At 45.0% G+C, this 26,174-nt stretch overlaps 1 protein-coding gene across 1 annotated transcript in view; it reads left to right on the top strand.

Moving 5' to 3' along the window:
- Positions 1–26,174, top strand: part of rasa4 (RAS p21 protein activator 4) — a 243,581-nt gene that overhangs the window by 200,367 nt on the left and 17,040 nt on the right. Inside the window, exons 10-14 of the mRNA XM_078548425.1 lie at positions 8,745–8,898; positions 9,649–9,713; positions 14,697–14,809; positions 19,661–19,853; positions 22,287–22,424. Of these exons, the coding sequence (XP_078404551.1) occupies positions 8,745–8,898; positions 9,649–9,713; positions 14,697–14,809; positions 19,661–19,853; positions 22,287–22,424 (663 nt within the window). The remainder of the gene's footprint in view (positions 1–8,744; positions 8,899–9,648; positions 9,714–14,696; positions 14,810–19,660; positions 19,854–22,286; positions 22,425–26,174) is intronic.

Consider the following 26,174-nt stretch of genomic DNA (forward strand, 5'->3'; position numbering starts at 1 on the left):
CCTACATTTCCTGACATGGTACACAACCACAGAAATGCTGCTCTGCTGCACCGCTTGAATCCACAAACTCATTTTAATTTGCCGTGGCTGTTTGAGTAAAGCAACCATTTTCTGGCTTAAAGTACAAAGAGCTGTGGATTTTCATACTGGACACACATGAAAGCAGTGTGAATATGAACAAACTGGACATAACTCCAGAACTTTCACGACACTGCAACAGCTTAAATTGTGACTAATTGTGCATGCAGCCCCTTAATACATCACACTGCCTAAAAATAGTACAGACGTCAAAGACCTCCCTGGCGGCTTTATTGGGATTGTTTCACAGTAGCCGAGTGACTAGTTAATGACTGGGAAAATCAAAAACCAGGAACTGTGTGCCTTGTTCATTATGCCAGCAGGAGTCATAAACTTTAGATCAAAGAGGCTGGAATTTCTGTTGAGGGCAGGGAATCGGGTCTCCCAATTGTTTGCTGTGTTTCCACCATTTCTCCAGGGTTTCTGCAGATGCACCAGCTCTAAGAACCTGACTAGCACAAAAAGACCTGAGGCCATTTGGCCCATCAAACCTGCTGCTTTCACCAACCTTAAATAATCTCCCCCACTTCTTTGTGCCAGTTATGCAAAATCTCCCTCTGATCTCAAACCACCAGCCCCTACTGTTTTTTAACAGTTGTCTCCTCAGACGCCGACTTTTAGTGTGTTTCCTCTAAATTGAACAAACATCAGTCTAAAATTAGGATAATTTCGAGTTGAGCCTGTCGATGACATTGATTTTCAGGCTCGGCTTAACCAGATTGCTGAATCCACTGATCTCGAGTAAGAAAATAGCCAGTATCACCATATAGTGAGCAATAACTGAACCTGACCATTTGCCCTGAAGCTGGGATCTGATAATGCAGTGGTTCTCAAACTGGGAACCCTGGATCCCTGAGGGTCCATTGAAATTTTCCAGACAGTCCGCAAAATAGTCAGTAATGTTACTGGAACATGTTTTACAACAGCGGCAGAAGGACATCTGACATTTACAATGACATGCTGCAACACAATCATTTTCAAATAGGACTGATTGTATAGCGATTTATAATGTTCAGTGCAGAAGAAGCCTCTGTTGCTTTTGCATTTTGAGAATTGTATCGTTTGCAATTATTTCTGGGGTGGGGGGTGTGTTGGGCGTGTGGGCGTGAGGGTGATGGTGCCATGGTCAAGACAAGAGTAAGCGAATGAGTGGTGGCTGGAGACAGTAGTGCAGTAGTGGTGTTAGCCAGCAGGTTGGAGGGGAGTGCGGCCACTACACATGCAGTGCAGAGTGGTGTCTCCCCTAGGAGGGTAGAGCACGTGGAGATGTGCTGTAAGTGGTAGAAAGTTTGCAACACAATAGGTAGCACAAAGTTGATCGATGATATTGCATGAATGTCTCTTTCTTCTGTTTTTCTCTAGTTTTGGAGTGAGTTGGGAGCTTCTAGAATTCTAGACATTTTGCTTGGGAAAAAAAGCATGTTTTAGACCATATTAGTCCAGAATTTACTGTTGGAGTTAGTGTTTTAATTTAGAAGTGGAGTCTGTGATCACTAATCCCTTTAAAACAAGCTCTTGCAACCAAAAGTAGTTTGAGAATCACTGAGCCACTCAGTCTCACCATTTATCCTGGGGCTTGGATCAGTTATTGAGTCTCACCTAATCATTATCAGTTCATATCCAAGAGTAGATTTTCCACTGAGCGCTAATTGTACCAATAGTTTTATCTGGTTAATAATAAGCTTCAGAGTGATAGTCACAGAGTGACAGTGGATTCCTAGCGGTAAGGGGAAGATAAGATAGTGGGGAGCAAGGCCTCAGAAATACCAGTCTACAGCCAGTTTCCATGGTTTTGGATGAATTGTGATCTAGACCATTTGAAATGACACTTGTTACATCAGCAGCCAATACAAAAAGTGATCTATTGATGGGCACAATTGAATTTAGTCCTCGGTGGGGGACATACTTCAACATTGTTCAGGAAACATCTCCTTCCATGTGATTTAAACCCCCACCTTTCCCCCATTATTTTAAAACAATAAACAACAAGTGTTTCCAAAATATTTGATCATGTCAGCAGGAAATCCCAAAGCACTGCAGAGCCAATGAATCACAGTTATACAGATACATGTGGCAGCTGGTTTACACACAGTAAATGAGATGGATCGCCAGTTAAGGTGACTCTTTTCTGCCGATGTTGGTTAAGGAGGAATGGTGAGCTGGACATTGGGACCACTCCCTACTTTTCAAATAGTGTCACAGAATCACTTTGTCCACTGATTCAGAAGTGAGTACTGCCAATTGAGCCAAGCTGTTAATTGTGTAGCACACCAATCCCTCTCAAAAATTCAAATGGTTTGACAGAATGTTTATCAGCAGCTGAATTCTTAGACTCATATTTATATATACTTCCATCTTCCTGTAGTATAGTACTGGGATATTAAAGCTCATTGCCTACGAGTGGAAATGACATGTATAGTTAATGATTGCCTTCAGCACCAGCCCACATGAGGGGACGTGTCATATTGACAATGTGTAGCCATTCTCGTTGTTAGGCTTTAAGGACTTGGTTGCATCTCCTATAAAGGTCCTCTCATTTTGTGATTGGGGAGTGGTCTTTCCCAAGCACAGCCTGGGATATTATGACTGTTACAGAAACATGAAAGTATATTTTAAGATGGGTCTAAATATTCAGCTGATGCTTAGCATTCAATAAAGGCTTTTTTTTGATAGTGCAGGGGTATGACACACAATTAGAAGCAATATTAGCCCAAAATATGCATCAACTTTTGAGAACTCGTGACAGGCTGTAACCAAGTGCCATCATTGAGATGCTTATTCAGGTTGAATGAGCTTCCGTATATAAGAGCCCCTCAGTGGTCTTAATGCCCTATGGAATATTCTCCAGTGAACTATTGATGGAGTGAGTGAGCTGCTGCCTCCTTTCCCATTAGACTTTTGAAGGAAGCTGCCTCTCTGCTAAATGGTGATAAATTCTGTGTGAAAGGGAAGCTTGTTCAAAGCATGCCGGCTCCTGGCGTCTCTCTCACTGATGAGCTGAATTTGCGTCTCCATGGGGCGCTTCAGTGATAAGTTGATTCCTGAGTCCAAAGCTTTTCCACAGATTTAAGGATGCAGGAGGAGCGAGTAATGAGGCTGTAATTTATTCCAGGGATACAGATGATACCATAAACTGTGAGAACAAAGCTCGAGTACTTTATGGATCTCGTTCACATGTGGAGATTGAATTACATCCTTTTGCTCACTTGATCGGACATAAATTATTTTGTTTGTAAAACTAAAGTGAAAACCAGTGTTGGGTTAAGTTCAAAATGGTGCTGTGAAGACCTTGATTAAAAGTTGAGGCTTTAATGCTGTGATTACTGCAGGCTGGTATCGTCACACGATTAACAATGGACACAAGAGGGAAATGAGAAGGGTGCAAGGGTAGGGACTGCAGTGCATCCGAATGGGCAGAAAGGGAAAAGATTGGGGCAGCTTTGGCAGCATTCTGGGATCTTCAACCTCTTGCTCTTGGCGGCAAAAGTATTAGACTAGGTGGATAAGGAACAGGATGAAAGAAACAAAATGCACATAGGGACAATTGACAAAAAATGAAGACAGTATACCATAAAAATAACAGCTGCTTTGGGTAAGATACATTGCTGTTGTTTGCATTATGCCTTAGATGAGGGAAGTGACATTCGAACTGTTGACAGTCATCTGAGCCCCAGTGGTTTGAAGGAGAAGGGAAGTTTTGGGAGACAGTGGTGTAGTGGTGATATTACTGGATTACTCATCCAGAGGCCCAGGCTAATGTTCTAACCCCACCACAGCAGCTGGTGGAATTTAAATTCAATTAATAAGTCTGCAAATAAAAGCTAATCTCTCTAATGGTGACCATGAAACGGTCATCGTAAAAACCCATCTGGTTCACTATATCCTTTAGGGTAGGAAATCTGCCGTCCTTATCTGGCCTGGCCGACGTGTGACTCCAGATCCACAACAATGTGTTTGAAGCTTAAATACCCTCACCAATCTACCTGCTGCAGATGCATCTGTCCATGACAGTATTGGTAGGAGTGACCACCGCACAGTCCTTGAGAAGACGAAGTCCCGCCTTCACATTGAGGATACCCCCCATCATGTTGCTTGGCACTATCACTGTGCTGAATGGGATAGATTTCAAACAGGTCTAGCAACTCAGGACTTGGCGTCAATGAGGCACTGCAGGCCATCAGCAGCAGCAGAATTGTACTTAACCACAATCTGTAACCTCATGGCCCAGCATATCCCCCACTCTACCATTACCATAAAGCCAGAGGATCGATCCTGATTCAATGAAGAGTGCAGGAGGGTATGCTAGGAGCAGCACCAGGCATACCTAAAAATGAGGTGTTAACCCGGTGAAGCTACAACACAGGACTATTGCATTGCAAACAGCAGAAGCAGCATGCGAGAGACAAAGCTAAGCGATCCCACAACCAACAGATCAGATCTAAGCTCTGCAGTCCTGCCACATCCAGTCATGAATAGTGATGGACAATAAAACAACTCACTGGGGGAAGAGGCTCCACAAATATCCCCATCCTCAATGATGGGGTAGCCCAGCACATCAGTGCAAAAGATAAGGCTGAAGCATTTGCAACAATCTCCAGCCAGAAGTGCTGAGTGGATGATCTATCTTGGCCTCTTCCTGAGGTCTCCAGCATCACAGATGATGGAAGGCTCCAGCACTAGCTGCAACCCTAGCCAAGCTGTTCTGGTCCTTGACAGTGCTATCAAATGGCACTTACTCAGTTTAACGTTCAGTTTGGGTTCCACCAGGGTCACTCAGCTCCTGACCTCTTTACAACCTTGGTCCAAACATGGACAAAAGAGTTGAACTCCCGAGGGGAGGTGAGAGTGACTGCCCTTGATCCCAAGGCAGCATTTGACCAAGTGTGGCATCAAGGAGACCTAGCAAAACTGGAGTCAATGGGAATTGGGGGAAACCTCTTCACTGATTGGAGTCATACCGAGTACAAAGGAAGATGGTTGTGGTTGTTGGAGGTCAGTTATCTTAGTCCCATTACATCACTGCAGGAGTTCCTCAGGGTAGTGACCTGGGCCCAACCATCTTCAGCTGCTTCATCAATGACCTTCCCTTCATCATAGGGTCAGGAGTGGGGATGTTCACTGATGATTGCACAATTTTCATCACCATTCTCGACTCCTCAGACACTGAAGCAATCCATGTCTAAATGCAGCAAGACCTGGACAACATTCAGGCTTGGGCTGATAAGTAGAAAGTGACATTCATGCCACACAAGTGCCATGTAATGACCATCTCCAACAAGAGAGAATCTAACCATCTTTCCTGACATTCAATGGCATTACCATCGCTGAATTCTCCATCATCAACATCTTGGGGTTACCATTGACCAGAAACTGAACTGGACCAGCCATATAAATACTGTGGCTACAAGAGCAGGTCAGAGGCTAGGAATCCTGTGGCGAGTAACTCACCTCCTGACTCCCCAAAGCCTGTCCTCCATCTATAAGGCACATCAGGAGTGTAATGGAATATTCTCCACTTGCCTGGATGAGTTCAGCTCCAACAACACTCAAGAAGCTTGACACCATTGGTACCCCATCCACCACCTTCAACATTCACTCCCTCCATCACCAATGCACAGTGGCAGCAGTGTGTGTACCATCTACAAGATGCGCTGCATCAACTCACCAAGGCTCCTTCAACAGCACCTTCCAAACTCACAATCTCTACCACCTAGAAGGAGAAGGGCAGCAGATAGATGGGTACACCACCATCTGTAAGTTCCCCTCCAAGTCACTCACCATCCTGACTTGGAAATATATCGCCGTTCCTTCACTGTCGCTGGGTCAAAATCCTGGAACTCCCTTCTTAACGGCACTGATGGTGTTCCTGCAACACAAGGACTGCAGCGGTTCAAGAAGGCAGCTCACCACCACCTTCTCAAGGGCAATTAATGATGGGCAATAAATGCTGGCTTTACCAGCAACACCCACACCCCATGAATGAATAAAAATAAATCAGGAACCTTATCAAGGCAGCTGTTGTATATCTTCACGCCTTTTGCTTCACTGTAGCAAATAATGACAAAGTAACCAACATGGAAACTTACAGGAGTCCAAGCAGTTTAAAGAAGCTGTGCTATACCCATTCCAAGGAAACAGCACCAACAGATTTGGTTGTGTTACTATCTTCTTACAACAAACTTTGAGACCTTCCAGCTTTCTCTTCAGGGTGAGGAAATGGAGCCAGCTTCAGAGAAAGGGGGTTTTGAGGAGAGGAGCCACTTTGATTACTATTTGTCATGATGATGTAAATGCATTAACAAAAACGTGTGTGTTTTCTCCATACATAGTGACAACAGCGCTTCTCATGTGTGTATGAAGAAGGTGATGAGAATATTATTCAATGTTTCAGCAATATTATCAGTTTGCACTGATGTAATGGCGTGGAATCTTTTTGATTCGAGGCATAGTGGCTAGGCCAGCATTTATTGTAGATCTATAGTTTCACCTTGAGAACGCGGTGGTGAGCTACCTTCATAAACTACTGCAAGAAACGTGGTAAAGGTACTCCCACAATGCAGTGTAAAGAGTTCCAGGATTTTGAGCCAGTCGCAATGAAGGAGTGGCAATATATGTTCAAATCAGGGTGGTATGTGGCTTGGAGGGGAACTTACAAGTGATACTGCTCCCATCCATCTGCTGCACTTGCTCTTCTAGATGGTAGAGGTCTTGGGTTGGAAGGTGCTGTTGAAGAAGCCTTGGTAAGTTACTGTGCTGCCATCACAGTGCACCTGGTGGTGGAAGGTGGGAATGTGGCTGATGGGCTGCCAGTCAAACAAACAAGATGTAAAAGGCATATTTACAAATGATTTTTACAAAGCTTTCTGTGGTTACGTCGATGAACAGAGTACTTCATTAAGCCTCTCTGGTGGATGAGGTCTTAAAAAACACACAACAATAAAATGAGAAAGGACCATTCACTTTGTCAAACCCATTTATCGATAGGCCCGTGTGTGTTCTGCTCTGGTTCACTCAACCTATTTAATCTCCTGAACAAAGATTCTGTTAGCTTAATCAACATCCTGGAGGCTACCATTGACCAGAAACTGAACTGGACCAGCCATATAAATACTGTGGCTACAAGAGCAGGTCAGAGGCGGGAAATCTGAGCAGAGTAATTCACCTCCAGATTCCCCAAAGCCTGTCCACTATCTACAAGGCACAAGTCAGGAATGTGATGGAATACTCTCCACTTACCTGGATAACTGCAGCTCCAACGACACTCAAGAAGCACGTCACCACCTAGGAGAAAGCAACCTGGTTCATTGGCACCCCATCCATCACCTCCAACATTCATTCTCCCTACAGGCTCATAGTGACAGCAGTATGTATCATATACAATATGCAGCAACCCATTAAGGGTCCTAGGACAGCACCTTCCAAACCTGCAACCTCTACCATCTTAGAAGGACAAGGGCAGCAGATGCAGGGAACACCACCACCTGGAAGTTCCCCTCCAAGCCACACACCCTATCGGCTTGGAAATATATTGCTGTTCCTTCACTGTCACTGAGTCAAAATCCTGGGGCAGAATTTTCCCCCCATCGGGGGGGGAAGTTTAGGAGCGGGTGCGTGGTCCGATCGGCGTCCCCGATTGGGAGCGCGTGGTCCGATCGGCGTCCCCGATTGGGAGCGCGTGGTCCGATCGGCGGCCCTGATTGGGGGTGCGCCGCCATTTTACGGATTGGCCCGCCTAGCGTGACATCTGCCAGGAAGCGCTATGTGCTCCCTGTGTGGGTGGAGTGGGATTCCCTGGGCTAGGACTGCGTTCTTTCGCGCATGCTAAGTGCTGCCTCAGGGAGATCGGCTCCACACTAAAAAATCTTAAAAATGGAAAACAAAAATTTCCCTGACATGTCCCCTCATGTGACACTGTCATATGAGTTGGGACATGTCCATCACTTTCAAAGACACTTTTATTACATTTTTAAAAACCTACATGAAACCTCATCCCGCCCATGGATGAGGTTTCATACTTTTTCTAATGCCCGCCAAGGCTCCCGGCCTGCCCTCCAACCTTAAGGTTGGACGGGCAGGTCCACTAATTACTTTAATTACTTTGTCAATGGCCTCAATTGAGCTGAGCCCCTGCCGACCTGAAAATTGAAATGAGGCGGGGTGAGGTCGGGAGTTCCGCCCAACGTCATCCCACGTCATTTTACTCGTCAGCGAGTGGGCCCCGCCCCCCCACTCTTCCTAACAGCACTGTGGGTGTACCTACACCACATGGACTTCAGCGATTTAAGAAAACGGTTCAACACCATCTTCTCTGGACATTTAAGGATGGGCAACAAATGCGACACTCGCATCCCAAGAAAGAATTTTTAAAAATCCCTACCCCTAAGAGGCAAATTGAGCTCTTCTAGCATATCAGTCCAATTCCGTAACACAAATGATTCACCTCTGACTAGTCACCCATGCCCCATCATGTCAAGACATCTTGACCCTAGCCCTGCCCACCACCACCCACCCCCCGCCACCCACGCCCCCCTACCCCACCAGTTTTATCTGTGGACAAGTATTTAAACATTGTGAATGATAAGTTGCGCTCATTAACCAAGTGGTAGGAACTCTGCACTCACTCCACAAAGTGTGATAGGTAATGATCATATTCTCTTCCCCTTTAGGGTGGAAAGGGGAACCTGCTGGCACTGATCGATGAGGTCACCACCGCTGAAAGCAGACAAGAGGTCGCAACCAATCTGGTTAAGCTGTTCCTGGGGCAAGGGCTGGCGAAAGAGTTCTTAGATTTTGTGATCAAATTGGAACTGGACAGAACAAGTAAGAAATTTTCTTAATCAGTGTATATACAAGGCAAATGCTTTAAAGGATTTTCTCTGGCCAGAGGGTGGAGTGAAATGGATTCAGTTCCTACAAGATTCTGCACTGGAATATGTTCATAATGCGTGACTGCTTACATATATAGCTAATACAACATCATGTACATGTTTTGTCAGACCTGGTAAAATGGCTTGCAAGAAACCATTATTCCTTTCAATGTCAGAATGCTGTTCTTACTGAATAACCTAATATTTTGGATACATCATATATTAATATTTCTCCCGCCTAAATTCCCCTTCTGAGAAATCGAACCAAAATGAGAGCACAGGGGTAACAGCGCTCATTGCACAATCCTTGCTCTGAAGGTTTCAGTATCAATACAGCTCAACACTTCAATCTGCTTCCAGTCCTTACTGATAACCAGTGTTAGCAGTTGTCGGTCAGTGGAGTGACTGTTGATAGCTGAGTTCCTGAGAGAGTGCGAGAGCTTACATAGCTCCTTATCACATCCTCACAACGTCCCAACACAGTTCATGTTTAAAGTGTAGTCGTTGTTGTTATGTAGGCGATTGCAGAAATAGCTTTCCAGGTCTAACCATAGGAAATATGCTGTATCCAAAAAGCAGTTGAGATTGAACAAATTAGGAAGAGTGTCAACATTCAGATGAGGATTTTATTGCAGGTTGAGAAAGGACAGAATTTACCATTCATTTTGAAATGATGCTTTTCTGTTTTTTGTGTCTTTTTCAGGTGAACCAAATACTTTATTCCGTAATAACTCGTTAGCTTCCAAATCCATGGAATGTTTTTTAAAGGTAAGATGCAGACTGGGATGAAAGCTCTTTGATAGTAGGGCAGCGGCCTCATTGTTAATATTTATAGGATATTCCATGGTGATGGATTAGACAGTTCACAATATATGTTTCAACATCTATGAATAGATAACTGTATACATCAGGACACAATTACAGCTGGGAACAGGTACAACTGGTGTAGAGTAAAGGGTTAATGGTTATGCTAATGAGGCAATGATGTTAACGATGATGAAAGCATGACATCAAGAGTCAGATGACCAAGAGGCTCCAAGAGAGAATGAGATGTATTGCTGGATATGATTGGGGAGCGGATAAGGGAACTTTATTACGAATATACCAAGCACTGATATGATCAGTGATTGACTATGGATGCCAGGCGTATGGATCAGCTGCAAAAACCTTATTGTATAAATTGGACGTAATGCTGTCTCAAGCATTGAGAATTTGTTTTGGTGCTTTTATTTCTTCTCCAATAATAGCTCTACAGGTGGAGAATGGAGAAATGCCTCTTGGATTGAGGAGGATGGATTAGAATTATTGGGTGAACTTGGTAGGGCAGAAAGACAACAATTTAACCAAATGTTTCCTTCAAGGTAGTTGGAGCACAGATCGCAGATAAGGGGGAAATTTTTTGGGAAAAAACTAAGTGATTTAGTGGAAGAGTCCAACCTGCAAGTTTTTAATATAAGCATACAGGCATGCTGGTCAGTAATTCCACCCTGGTACTTTCAATATCCAGAGGTTGATTTTACAATACTGGACAAACTTAAAGGAAATAGTATAGGTTTTAATTTGACTAGTTTTGTAAAAGAATATATAGATAACGGGACAGGAAGGACAGGTTCAACAGTTTTTATTCCTGAATTTAATGTTAAGATTGCTAAAAGGTTATCTTGACAATTTATCAGTATTTTCAGTTGAGTTGATGGCAGTTATGTTGGCTTTAAAGTGGCTAGTGGAGGTAAAACCATTGAGAGTCGTCATTTGTTCAGATTCATCATCAGCATTGGTCTCCATCCAATCTTCTTTGTCTGAATCCAGACAGGATTTTATTTTTGAAATTTTTAATTTATTGTATAACATACAACAGTTGGGTATTGTGGTGGGTTTTTTATGAATGCCGGCATATAAAGGTGTGGTAGGGAATGAGGCAGCAGGTTCGTTGGCTAAAAGCTCTATAAATCGCTTGATTCCAGATATTGAGATTTCATTAGGGAAGACGGAAATTAAATCTATTATTGAGGATAAACTATATGCATTATGGCAACAAAAGTGGGATATGGATGAGAAAGGATGACATTTATATCAGACTGAAAACAATTTGGTAAATTCAATGGGAAGTGTAGAAAGGATGAGGTGATTATGAGCAGGGTTAGCATTGGGCACTGTGGGTTAAATAAGTCTCTGTATTTAATATGGAAACACGTTGATGGTTTGAGTCAGGCGTGTGAGGAACGATTCCTGCAACCGGTGGAGCATGTTTTATTACACGGTACTAAGTTTGCAGATGATAAGGGAACTATGCAGTCTAATTTACAACAGAAGGGTGTACAGTTAGATTTGGGTATAGGGATACTTTTAAAAAAGGCAACATGACTTTATATTTCACAGGACTAGTGCATAGAATTTAGGTTTTTTTATTTGCATTGCACCTCTTCCTCCAATACAGCAGGTGGCAGTAATACACTAAATAGGCGTGAATTTGCCAGAAACCATAAAAAAGAAGGCGGTGCCCAGAGAGCAAGATGCAGAATAGCCTGTGTCCACAGGAAACCATGTATTTATCATGAGGTCTTTGTCAATAGTTTTTAATAAATAGTTTCAAGAAAAGCTATATGCTGACCATCTACATGGTCACTGCAGAGTCAGTAAAACCACATCAAAATGTGTTTTTTAAAAAATTTATTCTTTCATGGGATGTGGGTGTCATTGGTAAGGCTAGTATTTGTTGACCATCCCTAATTTCCCTTTAACTAGGCCATTTCAGAGGGCAGTTAGAGTCAGCCATATTGCTGTGGGTCTGATGTCATACGTAGCCAGACTAGGCAAGGACAGCAGAGTTTCTTCCTGAAAGGGCATCAGTGAACCAGATGGGTTTTTATGACAATTGACAGTGGTTTCATGGTCACAATTACTGAGACCAGCTTTTTTATTTCCAGATTTTACCACTTATTCCAAATTCCACAAGCTGCTGTGTTGGGGATTTGAACCTATGTCCCCAGCGGATTAGTCTGGGACTCTGGGTTACTAGTCCAGTGACGTTACCGTTACACCACTGTCTCCCTCACATGACAGCATAAAACAACTAGATGCAGGTACAGCTGGGTGCAGGTACAACTGGGTGCAGGTACAGCTGGGTGCAGGTACAACTGGGTGCAGGTACAGCTGGGTGCAGGTACAACTGGGTGCAGGTACAACTGGGTGCAGGTACAGCTGGGTGCAGGTACAGCTGGGTGCAGGTACAACTGGGTGCAGGTACAACTGGGTGCAGGTACAGCTGGGTGCAGGTACAACTGGGTGCAGGTACAGCTGGGTGCAGGTACAACTGGGTGCAGGTACAACTGGGTGCAGGTACAGCTGGGTGCAGGTACAGCTGGGTGCAGGTACAACTGGGTGCAGGTACAGCTGGGTGAAGGTACAGCCAGGTGCAGGTACAGGTACAGGTACAGCCGGGAGCAGGGACATTGATGAGGTGGGATCAACTATCCCTCCCTCACCTTGGATTGTCATCCATCTTTGCACAGGAGCTGACTGACATCCTGCCAAGCTGCCGAGGTGCAGGGTGGGGTTTGGGGGTGTTCGGGGGATTGCAGCTGTCTGGTGCTTGTAGTTCACTGGCAGCTTATAACTGATGCCCGGGCATCAAAATGGTCAGGCTTCACAACGGCAATAAGTGGGCAAGAGGCACATTTCACCATTATGACCACCAGCATGAAGTTAAACTCCCCTTTGATCTGCTTCTGGCACTGTTTGTTGAAGGATGATTATTGACCAGGGCATTGGAAGATCTCCCCTGCTCTTCTTTGAATCGTGCCAAGGGATCTTTTACATTTCCATTCCATGGACTGGAGTGGGCTCAAATGAAAGTGAGAGGGGTGAAGAAATGATTTTGTAGTTGCACATTATCCCATGCCTACATATTCTTAATTGGGATATAGGGGCAGCATAAAACCTCTGGATACTCAGCACTGCTGGTCGCAGCAGAGCTCTTGAGGTGGCTATTGCTGTACCCATCACATTACCCAAAGTTCAATACAAAGGCCAGATACAGTCGAGTAGCTCTTCACTATAACATTCCCTAACATATTATCTTCTCAGAATCTGTGGTTCCTTGATTAACAGAGAAACATCCTCTTCCAGAATTCTTACTGGGTTCTCTTTGGCTTTTGCCCAAAGTTATGGTGGGAGATTAGGAGATTCCAGTATGAATTCTACAAAATCTCTTCAGTCCAGTGTACAGCATTCAGGTAGCCTATAGAATGACATGGCAATGCATATGGAGGATATTCTGGGGGAGAATCCATTAGAAGGTTCCTGCAAAGAAGTACAGTAAATAATTATAAGAATTCACAGGAGGGCAATATAATTTTTCTTATTGTTTTCAAAATTAATCCAGCAAGATGAGGCAGATGAGGTACAGCAGTGCCATTTTAACTATAGTTTCATGGATTTGAATCTGACAAAGAGAAAATATCTCCTCTGGATCCTGTACCTCAATATCCATCCCCCAACTTAGTCAGTTTACCTCGATAATGTCATCAACATTCATTGTTTGAACAAAAATATTCAAATTAATTAACAGAAAAATGGAAAAGAGCAAGATGGGGATCCCTGATTTTTAAAGTGAGGTACAATCTTTGAATGATACATTTAAATAATTCACCCACATCCATGTCCTTCAGGGTCTCTAGGATGGGCTGAATTACCCTGATACGAGGGAAAGAGTGTTGAAAGTTAGGTCGAAGAGAATGGATTTTGAGGAGGTTTTTAAAAGAGGAGAGAGAGGTAGAGAGGTTTTGGAAAGTCTTCCAAAGAGTAAGCCTTAGTTGGTCGAAGACTGCTACTAAAGGTGAGACAGAGAGAGGGGGCCAGGAGGCCAAGATAGGGGGGAGAGGGACATTTAAATCAGGATGAGAGTTTCAAATGAGGCATTCAGGAAAGGAGGCAATGCAGGTAAGGGAGGTATGGGATAAGGGGTATTTAGGACATAATATGGGATTGGGTATGTGCAGTGGAGCTACTAGCAGAAAGGGAAATTATTTTGTACCCAGTGGTTCAATCACTGGTGAAGCCTCAGTTGGAACAGGGTGACCAATTCTGAGCATCTCAAACTAAAAATGCCTTGAAAAGGCTGCAGAGAAGGTTTATTGGAATGAAACCCAGGATGATGGACTTCAGTTATGTGGGGAGATTAGGGAAACTGGGACTGTTCTCCTTAGAGCAGAGAAGATGAAAGGGAGATTTAATAGAGGTGTTTAAAGTTATGATTTTGATAGAGAAACTAAGAATGTCCCTCAAACTCATTACTGTGTCATTTTTGTACCGGCAGGTGAGTTGGTAACCAAAGGATACAGATTTAAGATAATTGAGAACGGAAACAGAAAGGAGTTGAGGAGAATTTTCTTTCATGCAGCAAGATTTTTCGATCTGAAATGCACTGCCTGAAAGGCTGGTGGAAGCAGATTCAATGCAGTAATAGTTTTCAAAGGGAGTTCTATGTATACATGAAAAGAAAAGTCTACAGGACTAGGCAGAAAGAGCAGGGGAGTGGGATGAATTAGGTATTGTATATCCAATCCCGCATTGTATAGTCTATCTTGTAAGTAGCTGGCATGGCCGCGATGGGCCTAATTCTTCTGTGCTGTATGATTCTATAATCAAGGAAAAAAGGAATCTGGGAAAATGAGGAACAAAATGATCATTATGACTGATTTGCTGTTGTCTCTGTTGTTTAATTATTTGTTTGTCTGTTAAATGCTACAGGTGGCTGGGATGCAATATTTGCACAATACCCTCGGACCAACCATAAACCGAGTGTTTGAAGAGAAAAAGTATGTGGAGCTGGACCCAAATAAAGTGGAATTCAGGGAAGCAGGGTAATGGTCAACCACTTGTTTTCACAGCCAGTTAGCCCACTCAGAGACCACCATAAATCCATGAAACATTCACAAAGACTGCATTTATCTGAGCAGGACAGTGGTACTTTGCAAGAATGGTGGATTAGGACGCGGTGCTTGGATCTGGGTTCATTGCGAACGGACAGCAGTGTTTCAAAAACCTGTACTGCTCTTATTGGTAAAGCTAATTCTTGCTCAAAGCTGCTGTATTTAGCATTTTACCCCTGGGGAGTTTATCTTTCCAAAATAACCCCAACTTCTTCTAGAAAACAGAAGGTAGCAAAAGCACAGTATAAGAAAGCTTCCTTCCCTGTCTTATGCTGTGGAAGATTGCTACAGCTGATACCTCCATCCATTGTCCCCTCTGAGTCTTTTATCTATCAAATCGCACTGTCTTCATTTTTGGCCTAAATTAAGATTTTATCCTGAAACTAAAATCTATGTGGCTTTTTTTTTAAGGCCATAACTCAGCATTTACTGAACTAATATTAATTTATTCCATAGAGAGAATTTCTTCCAAATCTAAGTTAGCCTCTTTTTTGTAACAATCCTCTAAACTTCTCTTCCAGATGTTGGCCTCCCAAGCAAAGTTCCCAGGCCTTCTTGGGATACCTGAGTTCTTGAGCCAGCCACTATGAGGCACATTAGAGTAGGCCAAGAGATGACAGTTCCTCATTGTACTCTATCATGTGGAGACGCCTGGATTCTGTTCAGTGCCACTACATTGCATTGAAGAGTATGGTGGACACCCCATCACTTAGAATCATGGTTTGGTGCCCCACCTATTGAGTGTGCCCTCGCATTCTACAGAGCAAGAATTTCAGATTCCACCGGCTGCAGGACTCATCACGAGCAGGACAGAAAATTTGACAGGGCAGCAAAAGGTCCGTTGACTTTGGGCAGGAATTTCCGGTTCCTCGTTGGGTGGGACCGTAAAATCCCGCCAACAGTTCCATTTAATTTTGAAGAACTCGCCACTTCTTGGTTGACCTATATTCTTCATTACTGTGAAAACCAGAATCTTCTCTGTCTCCTCACTCTCTTTATTTTCATCTTGTACCTTAACCACAAACTCAGAGAATGATCTTGTCACGTTTTGAGGTTTATTCGCCTATTTTTCCACAGGAAGGATCTGGGGGAAAGAGTTCCAGTTAAAGGTTGCGTTTTAATGTGAAGTGTATTCACACAAGTTTACATAGGAAGGCACTGAGATGGGGCCTGGTCAAAATGCTGATGAGTTTGAAACTTTTTCGAGTTATCAACAGTCACAGATTGCAACTCTTTCGAGTACAATCACAGTTCTTGGTTTCCGGGAGCGGGACATGAACCCACAACCCTCTGATTCAAAGGTGAGGGTGCTATGAACTGAGCCACAGCTGACACCTCCCCAGTTGTAGAGCCGCACATTATCTGATAAGTAATGAATTAATGATCAATAAGTGCCTCACATGCAGCATGGGAGGTGCTTGATCCTGGGCACTTAGTGGGGATTGTCTGCCATGGAGCGTCTGCCCTTCAGACTGTGAACTTTGGGAGATTAAGAAAAAAAAAGACATGGGCAGAATTTTAAACAGAGAGCTGAAAAAAGTCAAGCATTCACCAGGCTCAGAATATTAGAATGCAAGAGGGTAGTTAGAAGTTAGTTAAGTCAAACAAGATGATCCACTAACGTGGGGGAGCATAGAGTGTTTGTTATTTTGCATTATTATGCAAAGCCAGTTTTACCGATTGGCATTATTCAGTCTGATCATGCCTGGTGCTCTGTATGTTCACTTGCTGTGAAATAATCCAACAAAATTTGCATTGGACCTCATTTTATCAACTTGTTTCTCAGTCTGATTTCAAAAAGATTGGAGTGATTCACATACCATGTGCGAAAGACTCCGATACCCAGTTCAGTTCACAAGAAATTACGATTGCTACACCTGGAGGCTGTACAATTATTCAGCTGAATATTGGCCAGCTCACCCCTTCATGTAAGATGCTGCGGCTGTTCACACGGGTGGTTAGCGCGTCTCGAACCCAAGAGAAGATCTAAAGAAAAGCCTGAATTTTGAGGCATTCCATTACTGCAAAATATGAGTCTTTTTTCCCCTCCATTATCTGTACCAGTCACTGTGAATGTGAAGAAAGTCAAATTGCAATCAATTTGTGCCAAACTGTCGATAGTTAACTCTTGGGAATGGCGATGATATGACCCAACTCATTTCTCGTAGTATCTTTAATAATTGGCAGAGGGAGAATCATTCTGTCGGTCATGGATGAGTTGAGACTCAGGTCACGAAGATGAAAGCACAGCAGGCTAGCCCACTATGCCACACATTCTCACTTTATACTCCGACTGATGAATGAATTCTCTGCACCCTGCCTGTTGAGTCAGCGTGTCCCTGTCTGGTGTGTGCTTTAATGAATCACTTCCCTTTGGCAGAGAGAAGGCTAAAACTGTGTGCACCATTATGGCAGGCTGTCTATATCCTCGATTCTCTGAGAAATTGTTACAGAACAACAGGTGTTGAAACTAAATCAAAGCAGTGATATTTTCAGATTTAAGAAAGCCTTAGCACTCTCGGGCCCCAAATAACAAGCAATCCATGTAAACCAAACATATAAGTGGCACTGATGTATATGTAATATGTGTCAATCACTCGACCAGTTTTACTCCTTCTGTGGAATATTTTACACTGTCTGCAATCATTTTTATTGTGCTGCCCACGTACATATTTTATTCATTATACTTTGTAACTCATTTACTTCATGCTCTCTCTCCCTTGGGTTCTTTATTTCATTTTTCTCTCTATGTCCTGTCTATCGTGTATTCCCTCTTATTTTGTCCCTTTTGCACTCTTCCGCTGTCTTGTTTTCTCTTGTATTCTCATTCATGTTCATCTCCCTTGTGTTTTCTCCTACTTCCTTCATTCCTTTTTCTTTCTCATGTTCTTTCTCTCTTTATCTTCTTACACTGTCCTCACATCTCGAATTATGTCCTTAGATAAAGAGGGGGAAGAGAGGATAAAAGGGATCAAACAGAGAAGAAGGAGACAAACTAAAGTGAGAGAAATGCTTCACATTAAAGACTGCTTTTCATTATGGAGGTGGTGCCCTCTATGGGATGGCTCTCATCTTGAGGCATTGAGTAGCCAGGCCTATTAGATGGGCCAAATGACCTACTCCTGCTCCTATTTCTTATGATCTTAAACCTGCAGGTGCCCCCTTAGATCAGATTTACAGAACTGGTTATACTGTATTTGTGATGCAGGTGCTGTGCTTGTTGTCCCGATTCCAGGGTCAGAGATGGTCCCTGCTGATAGAGTGTGGAAAGTATCATTCCAAAAGACCTGCAAGAGATCAGCGAACCATAGGGCAGGATTTTACGCCCTGCAGGCTGGCGCGTGCCCGACCTGATTGGGTGTAAAATCACGCGCGATGTGGCCGGGGCGAGCATCCCAACATCGTCACACACTCAGGCGATGTTTCAGCACGCCCGCTGACAATTAAGAGGCCTAATAAGGCCCTTAATCAAATAATTAAATGCTATTTTTCGCTGCCCATCCTACCTTATGGTTGGCGGGCAGGCAAATCGACCGAGCAGGGGGCCTTTGGATTTTTTATGAAACTGCATCCACAGGCGGGATGGGATATCCAGCAGTCATTTTTTAAAAAAAAATTTCGACATCATTTTCAACATGTAACTTCGTGTAACTGAGTCACGTGTGGGGACATGTTTGTATCATTTGTAAAATCTTTATTGGCCAGTGTCCAACTCCTCAGCTCCCTGAGGCAGCTCTGTGCCCTCAGGGAGCTGTCAGTCCACGCTCCCCCTCACACGCGCGCAGACTTCCGCGCTCGTGCTCCTCCTGCCCCCACCCAGGCAGCGCTGAGGGTCTCAGCACACATTTTACGCTGGCTGGTCATTAACTGTCCAGCCAGCGTGAAATCGTGGTCCGGGCCAGATCACGGGCAGTGGTCCATTTTGTGGCCACTCCTGGGTCCGCCACCGCGCCCGCCTGATGAAGGGAAAATCCTGCCCATAGGAAGTTTACAGCATAGCAAGAGGCCACTTAGCCTATTGTGCCTCTGCCAGCTGAGAAACGAACCACTAATTCCAGCATTTGGTCCTTAGTCCTGCAGGTTACGGCACTTCAGGTACATATCCAGCCATGTTTTAAATGAGTTGAGGGTTTCTGCTTCTACTACCCCTTCAGGCAGAGAGTCCCAGACCCCCACAACCCTCTGGGTGAAATAATTTTTCCCCATCTCCCCTCTAATCTTTTCTACCAATCACTTTAAATCTATACTCCCTAGTCACTGACCTCTCTGTTAAAGTAAATGGTTACTTCCCATTCACTCTATCCAGGCCATTCACAATTTTGTAATCTCAATCAAATCTCCCCTCAGCTGCCTCTGTTCCAAGGAGAACAACCCCAGCCTATCCAATTTTCCTTATAGCTGCAATTTTCCAGTTCTGGCAACGTCCTTGTAAATCTCCTCCCTACCCTCCCTTGTGCAATTACATCCTTTCTGTAATGAGGTGACCAGAACTGAATACTCAAGTACTCAAGTGGTGACCTAACTAAGGTTTTATACAGTTCCAGCGTAACCTCCCTGTGCTTATATTCTATACCTCAATCATCATTCATCAAGCTACACAGCATAAGTTGCTGTGTAGTGGCAAGAGGTGCATGGACAACCTGTTGGGAGAAACATAGGCACCACAGAAGGGCAGTGAGTCACTCAACATCTATTCTCTGTGACAGTTTCTCCTCCCCGAGGTGTAACCACAATGTGCCATGACAGTATCGTATATCATATTTTACAACATCTTCCTTGCAGTTGTTCAGGGCTCCATCGATATCAGACTGAGGCGGATATCATTCAGCAGAGTGCGCAGTGTCTGCAGTCCTACCTGACTGAGCTGGTTGAAGCCATTGTGAGCTCCGTGGAACAGTGTCCTTCTATGATCAGAGCCACCTTCAGGCAGCTCTTTAAAAGTGTGGAGGAGAGATTCCCTCAGGATCTCTACAAGGTGTGTACTGCAGTAGCTTCCTTGAGTTTACCAGCTTTCTCAAGGTTCTTGTGTCTGGTCAAGTCTGTAGATCTCCCTGTGCAATGATGTGAAGAATACTGGTACCTGAAAAAAAAACAAAAAGTGCACAGCATCCCATCAGCTTCTGAAAGAGGCAAGTAGCTCAGTCATTCAGCTGTGACCTTTTATCTAAAGTAATTCATGCTGAGTGGCCTACTATGTGGTTGAACCCTTTGCTATTTATATTGTATGCATGATGTATTTCAATGAATTCCAGTCTCTTTTATTTCTCCTCTGACTCATTTCTGTACAGAGGCACATTAGAGAAAGCGGCTGATTTATTATAGTGGACAAGAGATCTTGTGGTGCAGTGGGCAGCATCCCTACCTCTGGGCCACAAAGTCCAGGTTCAGGTCCCATTTCAGGACTTGATGGCCACAGAAGCTGTGTTCATAACCTGGCCAAACAGGTTGCTTATTAGCCTGTAAATCCTTCCTATACACCTGATGGCAGGTTGAAAGAGTGGGAGTTTCTTAGCCGTACACATTGTCAGACCGCTGCATACTTTGCCAAGGATAATCATGGACCAATCCAATGGAAGGTCATGGTCACCATGGTTACAGCATGGTACCTGAAGCAGGAGGAGGATCATAGTGAACAGTCTCGGGATACATGTATCATTTCCCTCCAATTTCAGAGCCTTCAGTACTGACAAATTCTGTATAAAGTGTAGTTTCTGTTTAAAAAAAAAGGCTGTAAATTAACATCAGATATGTGCTGGTACAGGAACTCCAACAGGGATTCAGATTTCAGTCCCCTCCTCTGAATTCCCTACCTGCAGTGCTGCCTTTTGAGAGCATGAGGCATGACCATGCACATCCCCAAACGGTTAGCAAAGGAAAATCCGAGGGACACTCCTTCACCAGGCAGTATGTTTCAGGGTGGAGTTGGTAAAGAGTTGGGATGGCTCATTTATTCAATCTCTCACCCACACGAGGAACAGCAAAGGAAAACAGAATTGGGGGAAAAACTAGAAACCATATCTTCAAAACAAAATGGCCATCAATTCACCTCCTCGATTTTATTCTTGAATAAATAACGGATTCTCTGTTTGAACAATGTAATTGGTTGAGTTTCCACTCCCCGCTATGCTGATTGAGTTCATCATGAAATCAGACATTGACCCGATTCTTCCATCTATTACTCTTTGTGATGAACTCAAACCTTTTTAAAAATTTTTAATTGCAAGTATCGTAGTAAAGCTAATTGAAATATCAGTGTTCAAATGATCTCTTGGAACTGTCAAGGTCCACACTTGAGTGAAAGGGCAGGAGGAACACGTCATCGGCCAGCCTGAGCCCCAGGACAGGGTTAAATATTGAAACTCTCAAAGCGTTTTGGAATCTTGAATGGTGGCTTATGTAGATGTTAAAAGTTCGATTGAGTTTAACTTCACATGTAAAAGGAAATCCAGAGTGCTTTAGGAAAATGGCTCATTGCTCAAGTGAGTGTGGAGTTTGACATTGCTGCTAGTCTTGAATCTTCTCCAGACTTCGCATTGCTGGACCAGCCAACAGGTTCCAGACAACCACAGCAGAGGCCTCCAAATCCTGGGGCTCGGTTTTCACTCATTGGCTATGAATGGATAAAATTCTAGTTCATATCACATATACAAATGGGGTATTATACCAGTAGCTCTACTTTGGGAAGCCCTCACTTCATATCACATGTACAAATGGGGTATTATACCAGTAACTCTACTTTGGGAAGCCCTCACTTCATATCACATATACAAATGGGGTATTGTACCAGTAGCTCTACTTTAGGAAGCCCTCACTTCATATCACATATACAAATGAGGGTATTAGACTGTACTTCGGGAAGCCCTCATGCAATCATTCTCTGTCACAAATGGTTATGCTTAGGAAGTCCTTCACCGAACCAATAGCTGGTTTTTTGGGCTGTTAGGGTGATGATAGCTTCAGCACTCTTTCTCCCCTTTTTCTATTTCTTTCCCCAATGTATGTGAAATGCCTGATTGTGATGAAGCATATGCACCTGAAAAAATATGGCTTGTTTTTTAATTCTTTCTGTTTACTGACCTGCTGTGTGTCTGCAGCATTTTCTGGTTTTATTTCAGAACTTCAGCATTTGTGGGTATTTTTTAAAAACGCTGTGTTAATGATTCTTGCAGTGGTTAAACCCAGTGCTTGTGTTATGCAGCAAATTATGATCTAGATTGCACTAGCTAAAAGGGGGGTGGAATAGCATCATTAGTAACTTTCAAAGGGGAGTTGGACATGTATTTGCAAAGGAAAAGATGGCAGGACTCTGGGAAAAGAGGAGAGGAATTAATTGGGGAGCCCTTTCAAAGAGTCAGTGGACCTGGAGATGCTGTGCTCTGATTAATCATTCCTGTTATCCTCTTTACAGAACATCAAGTACATCGCAGTCACCAGTTTTCTGTGTTTACGCTTCTTCTCACCGGCCATCATGTCTCCCAAACTCTTCTATCTACACCCTAAACACGCAGATGCACGGACCAGCAGGACGTTGCTGCTTCTGGCCAAGGTGAACTGACCTGGGAGTAGGTGGTTTGACAATATCTCGTATGAATTAGCCACTTCCATTTATTTTTATTTTTAATTTGAATTATTACCGCGTCTGTGCTGGAATTAATCTGGTTTTGCTTCTCTTCCATGCATAGTTACAAGGCGATGTAGGTGTACATTGTGTGGGAATAATGTAGTGGTTGGAGAATCTCGATTCGTGTGTTCGCAATGTGGTCCCAGTGAGTGTCACCCCCCACCAGAAGCAAGGGGTGAACCCCTGAAAGCCCTGTATAGGGCCTGGAGTTCCCTCACGGTTTCCATCCAAGCAATAGCTTTGCCTGGGCGGATCCAATCAAATAACGGAACAAATTGAAACATTTTAGGCATAAATGACATACAGTCACGACTACGTGATGCCCAAGTAGCTGTGATCTTTTAAATCCATCCAATGGGTAATTCATGGAAGTTTTCACATGCGGGTTTATGCTAATGAGTTTGGAGGAAGTTTGGATGCACTTGCACCTTGGGCAAACGGGTGCAATGTTGGGCACATTTAGAGCACAATAACGGAAATTCTTGAAACCTGTATTGTTTATCAATTTTCAAATGCTCTCCAATTTTCCAGGCACCACATGTAATAGGTTAAATGAAAAGAATGGTGTAAGTATTATCTGGGAGGTGATAGGCAGCCAATGTTCTTCCCCATTACAGACTCTGAGGCACCAGAGCTCAGCTCAGCTCAAAAGGGAGGTGTCAGCTGTGGCTCAGTTCATAGCACCCTCGCCTTTGAATCAGAGGGTTGTGGGTTCATGTCCCACTCCTGGAAACCAAGAACTGTGATTGTACTCAAAAGAGTTGCAATCTGTGACTGTTGATAACTCGAAAGAGTATCTCCCCCAACCAGAGCTCAGCTCAGCTCGTCCCTGTCGCCGACGTGGTCACCTTCCTCACCAGGTACTTCGATAAGGTGGGGAGCGGCACCGAGATTCGAGACGACTTGGGGATCTGGACAGGCAAACGCCTGTTTAAGGTCACGCTAAAGACCGATGGTAAGGGAGCCATTTTCCACCCTCCTTCCAGTTTCGCTATCGGGGGAAACCGTGGCTACCTGGTCTACGCTGGGCAACCCAAGCATTGTCGCTCATGCGGCAAGGCTGGTCATGTGGCGGCCAACTGCAGCGCCTCCCTCTGCAAGATCTGCAAACAGGAAGGGCACCAGACAAAAGACTGCAAACAGGCCAAGTGCTGCAACCTGTGTGGCGAGGCAGGTCACCTCTACAGGACCTGCCCCAAACGCTGCCATACTTACGCACAGGCAGCCAAAGCCGACCAGGGGGAAGCAGAAGAAATGTTTCGTGTCACTCCAACCACCAAGGCCCCCAGGGAGCTCAACGGGACAAAGGAGGACACAGAGAGAGACAAGGTGGAGAAAGAGATTGAGGCAACAGAGAGCCAATCAACAGCACTACCCCCTGAACCTCCCAGTCCTCAGGACAGCGAATCAATGGAGGAGGAGGCAGCAGTGGAAAAGCAGCAGGGGGAGTGGCGGATGGTGAAGAACAAGAAAAGTAAGAGGGAGCGAAGAAGAAGCAAAGGCGTTTCCCAGAGAAGCGGCGAGAGGCGTCTCCCATCCGACACGGATGACAAGGGCAGCAGCTCTTCGGATGATGAAGTGCCAGGGCGGCACCGACAGAAGAGGCGGCAAAGCTCCAGGGCGTTGGAGGACGAGACACCCGAGCTCCAGAAAATTGGAGACAACAAGGAGACCAGCGCACCCCAACTTTGCCTGCAACCTGAGGAGGCCAGTGCACCACAGCCCCTGGAATCTGGGAGCAGTGAGGCAATCATCGCACCCCAGCTCCAGGAAGCCGGGAACAGCAACACCCCAGAGGGGGTGAGTTTTGGAGAAGCTTCTCCAGCAAAGGTCATCTCAAAACCCGCTCTCTACGTGAACCTCCAGATGCCACCGGAGCAGAACACGGCCAAGGAGATCTACCTCAGCCCATCCAAAGTGAAGGAATTTGAGCTCACTACGGGTATGAAGGAGCAGACTAAAGGTCTGGGACTCTCAGAGACAGTGGGTTTGGTAGGAGAATAAATGCTTTAAAATGGGTTTAAAGATTGTATCCATAAATGTGCGTAGCATTAAATCTACTACGCGATGTGTTGCGACCTTGGACTACCTAGCCAAGGTCAAAGCTGACCTGTTGTTTCTGCAGGAGTGTGCGATACCGCACCTCAGCTCCTACAGGCAATGGTCACGATGGTGGTCCCATGGGCCATCGATCTGGTCGGGCGGAAACGACTCTCGTTCCTCCGGCCTGGGTATTCTGCTGCGGGGAGGCAACTTCACCGTCTCCGAGGTCAAGGAGGTGGTGGGCGGGCGACTCCTCGTAGCAGACGTAATGTACAAGAACTCTCCACTCCGGTTAATTAACGTGTATGGCCCGGCACAAGGGGCTGAGCGGCTGGAGGTTTTTCAGCAGCTGCCACTGCTGCTGGCGACCTCCAGGCCAGTCATTCTGGGCGGTGACTTCAACTGCATCATCGATGCGGCTGGACGATCCGGCAGGGCCGGCAGCAGATTGGACGCTACGTCCAGATCCCTGATGGAAACAGTTAAGGATGCCAAGCTGCACGACGTCTTCAGCAACCCTGCAGACGGAGCACAGCGTAGATACACCTGGTCGCGGCCAGACGGGTCCATTCGTTCCAGGATAGACTTCCTGTTTGTGTCCCGTGCATTCACAGTCAGATCCATCGAGGTCAAGCCGGTGTTCTTCTCTGACCACTGCCTCCTACTGGTGGACTGCCACTTGGAGAAGGACCTGAGGGTGGGCAGGGGGGCATGGAAGCTAAATGTGCAACTGCTGACCCCAGAGAACATTGAGGAGCTCAAGAGGGATTACAAAGGTTGGAGAACCGTGAAACCCCTCTTTGAGTCCCTGACACACTGGTGGGAAGCGATCAAGGGAAGCATCAAGAGGTTTTTCATCCTCAAAGGCACCCAGAAAGCTAGAAAGGAACAGAGGGAAATGTCCCGACTCCAGAAAAAGATGCAGAATCTGCTCCGGCTGCAGTCGATGGGGGTCGATGTCAAGGAGGAGCTCCAAGAGGTGAAGGGCCAGCAAGCCTCGCACTTTGCCTCGGAGGCCTCCAAGATCATCTTCCGTTCCAGAGTCCGCTCCGTGGAGCAGGATGAGACGTGCTCACGTTTCTTCTTCCAAAAGGTACATAGAGAACGCTCTGTGATCAGCAGCCTGAAGGAAGAAGACGGCTCAGTAAAGTCATCACGGTCCGACATTCTGAGGATCAGCAAATCCTTTTATGCCGGATTGTATGACGTGAAGCCCACGGACAGCACGGCCTCCCAGTCCTTCCTGTCCTCTATCACGGAGGTCTTAGACCACAGTACGCGGGAGAGCCTGGACAAACCGCTAACTCCTGATGAACTGACTAAGGCCCTTGAGTCCTTGGAGAAGAGTAAAACTCCCGGAAGCGACGGCTTGCCGGCGGAGTTGTATTCGGCTCTGTGGGACTTGATCGGCCCAGACCTGCTAGGAGTGTACGAGAGTATGCTCCTGGCCGGTAGTATGTCAGAATCCATGAGGAAAGGCATCATCACCCTCATCTACAAGCACAAGGGGGAAAGGGAGGAAATTAGAAATTGGCGACCCATTTCACTGTTGAATGTGGACTATAAGATTCTGTCCAAGGTCATCGCCAATCGGGTCAAATCCGCTCTGGAATTGGTGATTCACCCTGACCA

The sequence above is a fragment of the Cetorhinus maximus genome, chromosome 9, assembly GCF_964194155.1.
Source record: "Cetorhinus maximus chromosome 9, sCetMax3.hap1.1, whole genome shotgun sequence".
Taxonomy (NCBI): domain Eukaryota; kingdom Metazoa; phylum Chordata; class Chondrichthyes; order Lamniformes; family Cetorhinidae; genus Cetorhinus; species Cetorhinus maximus.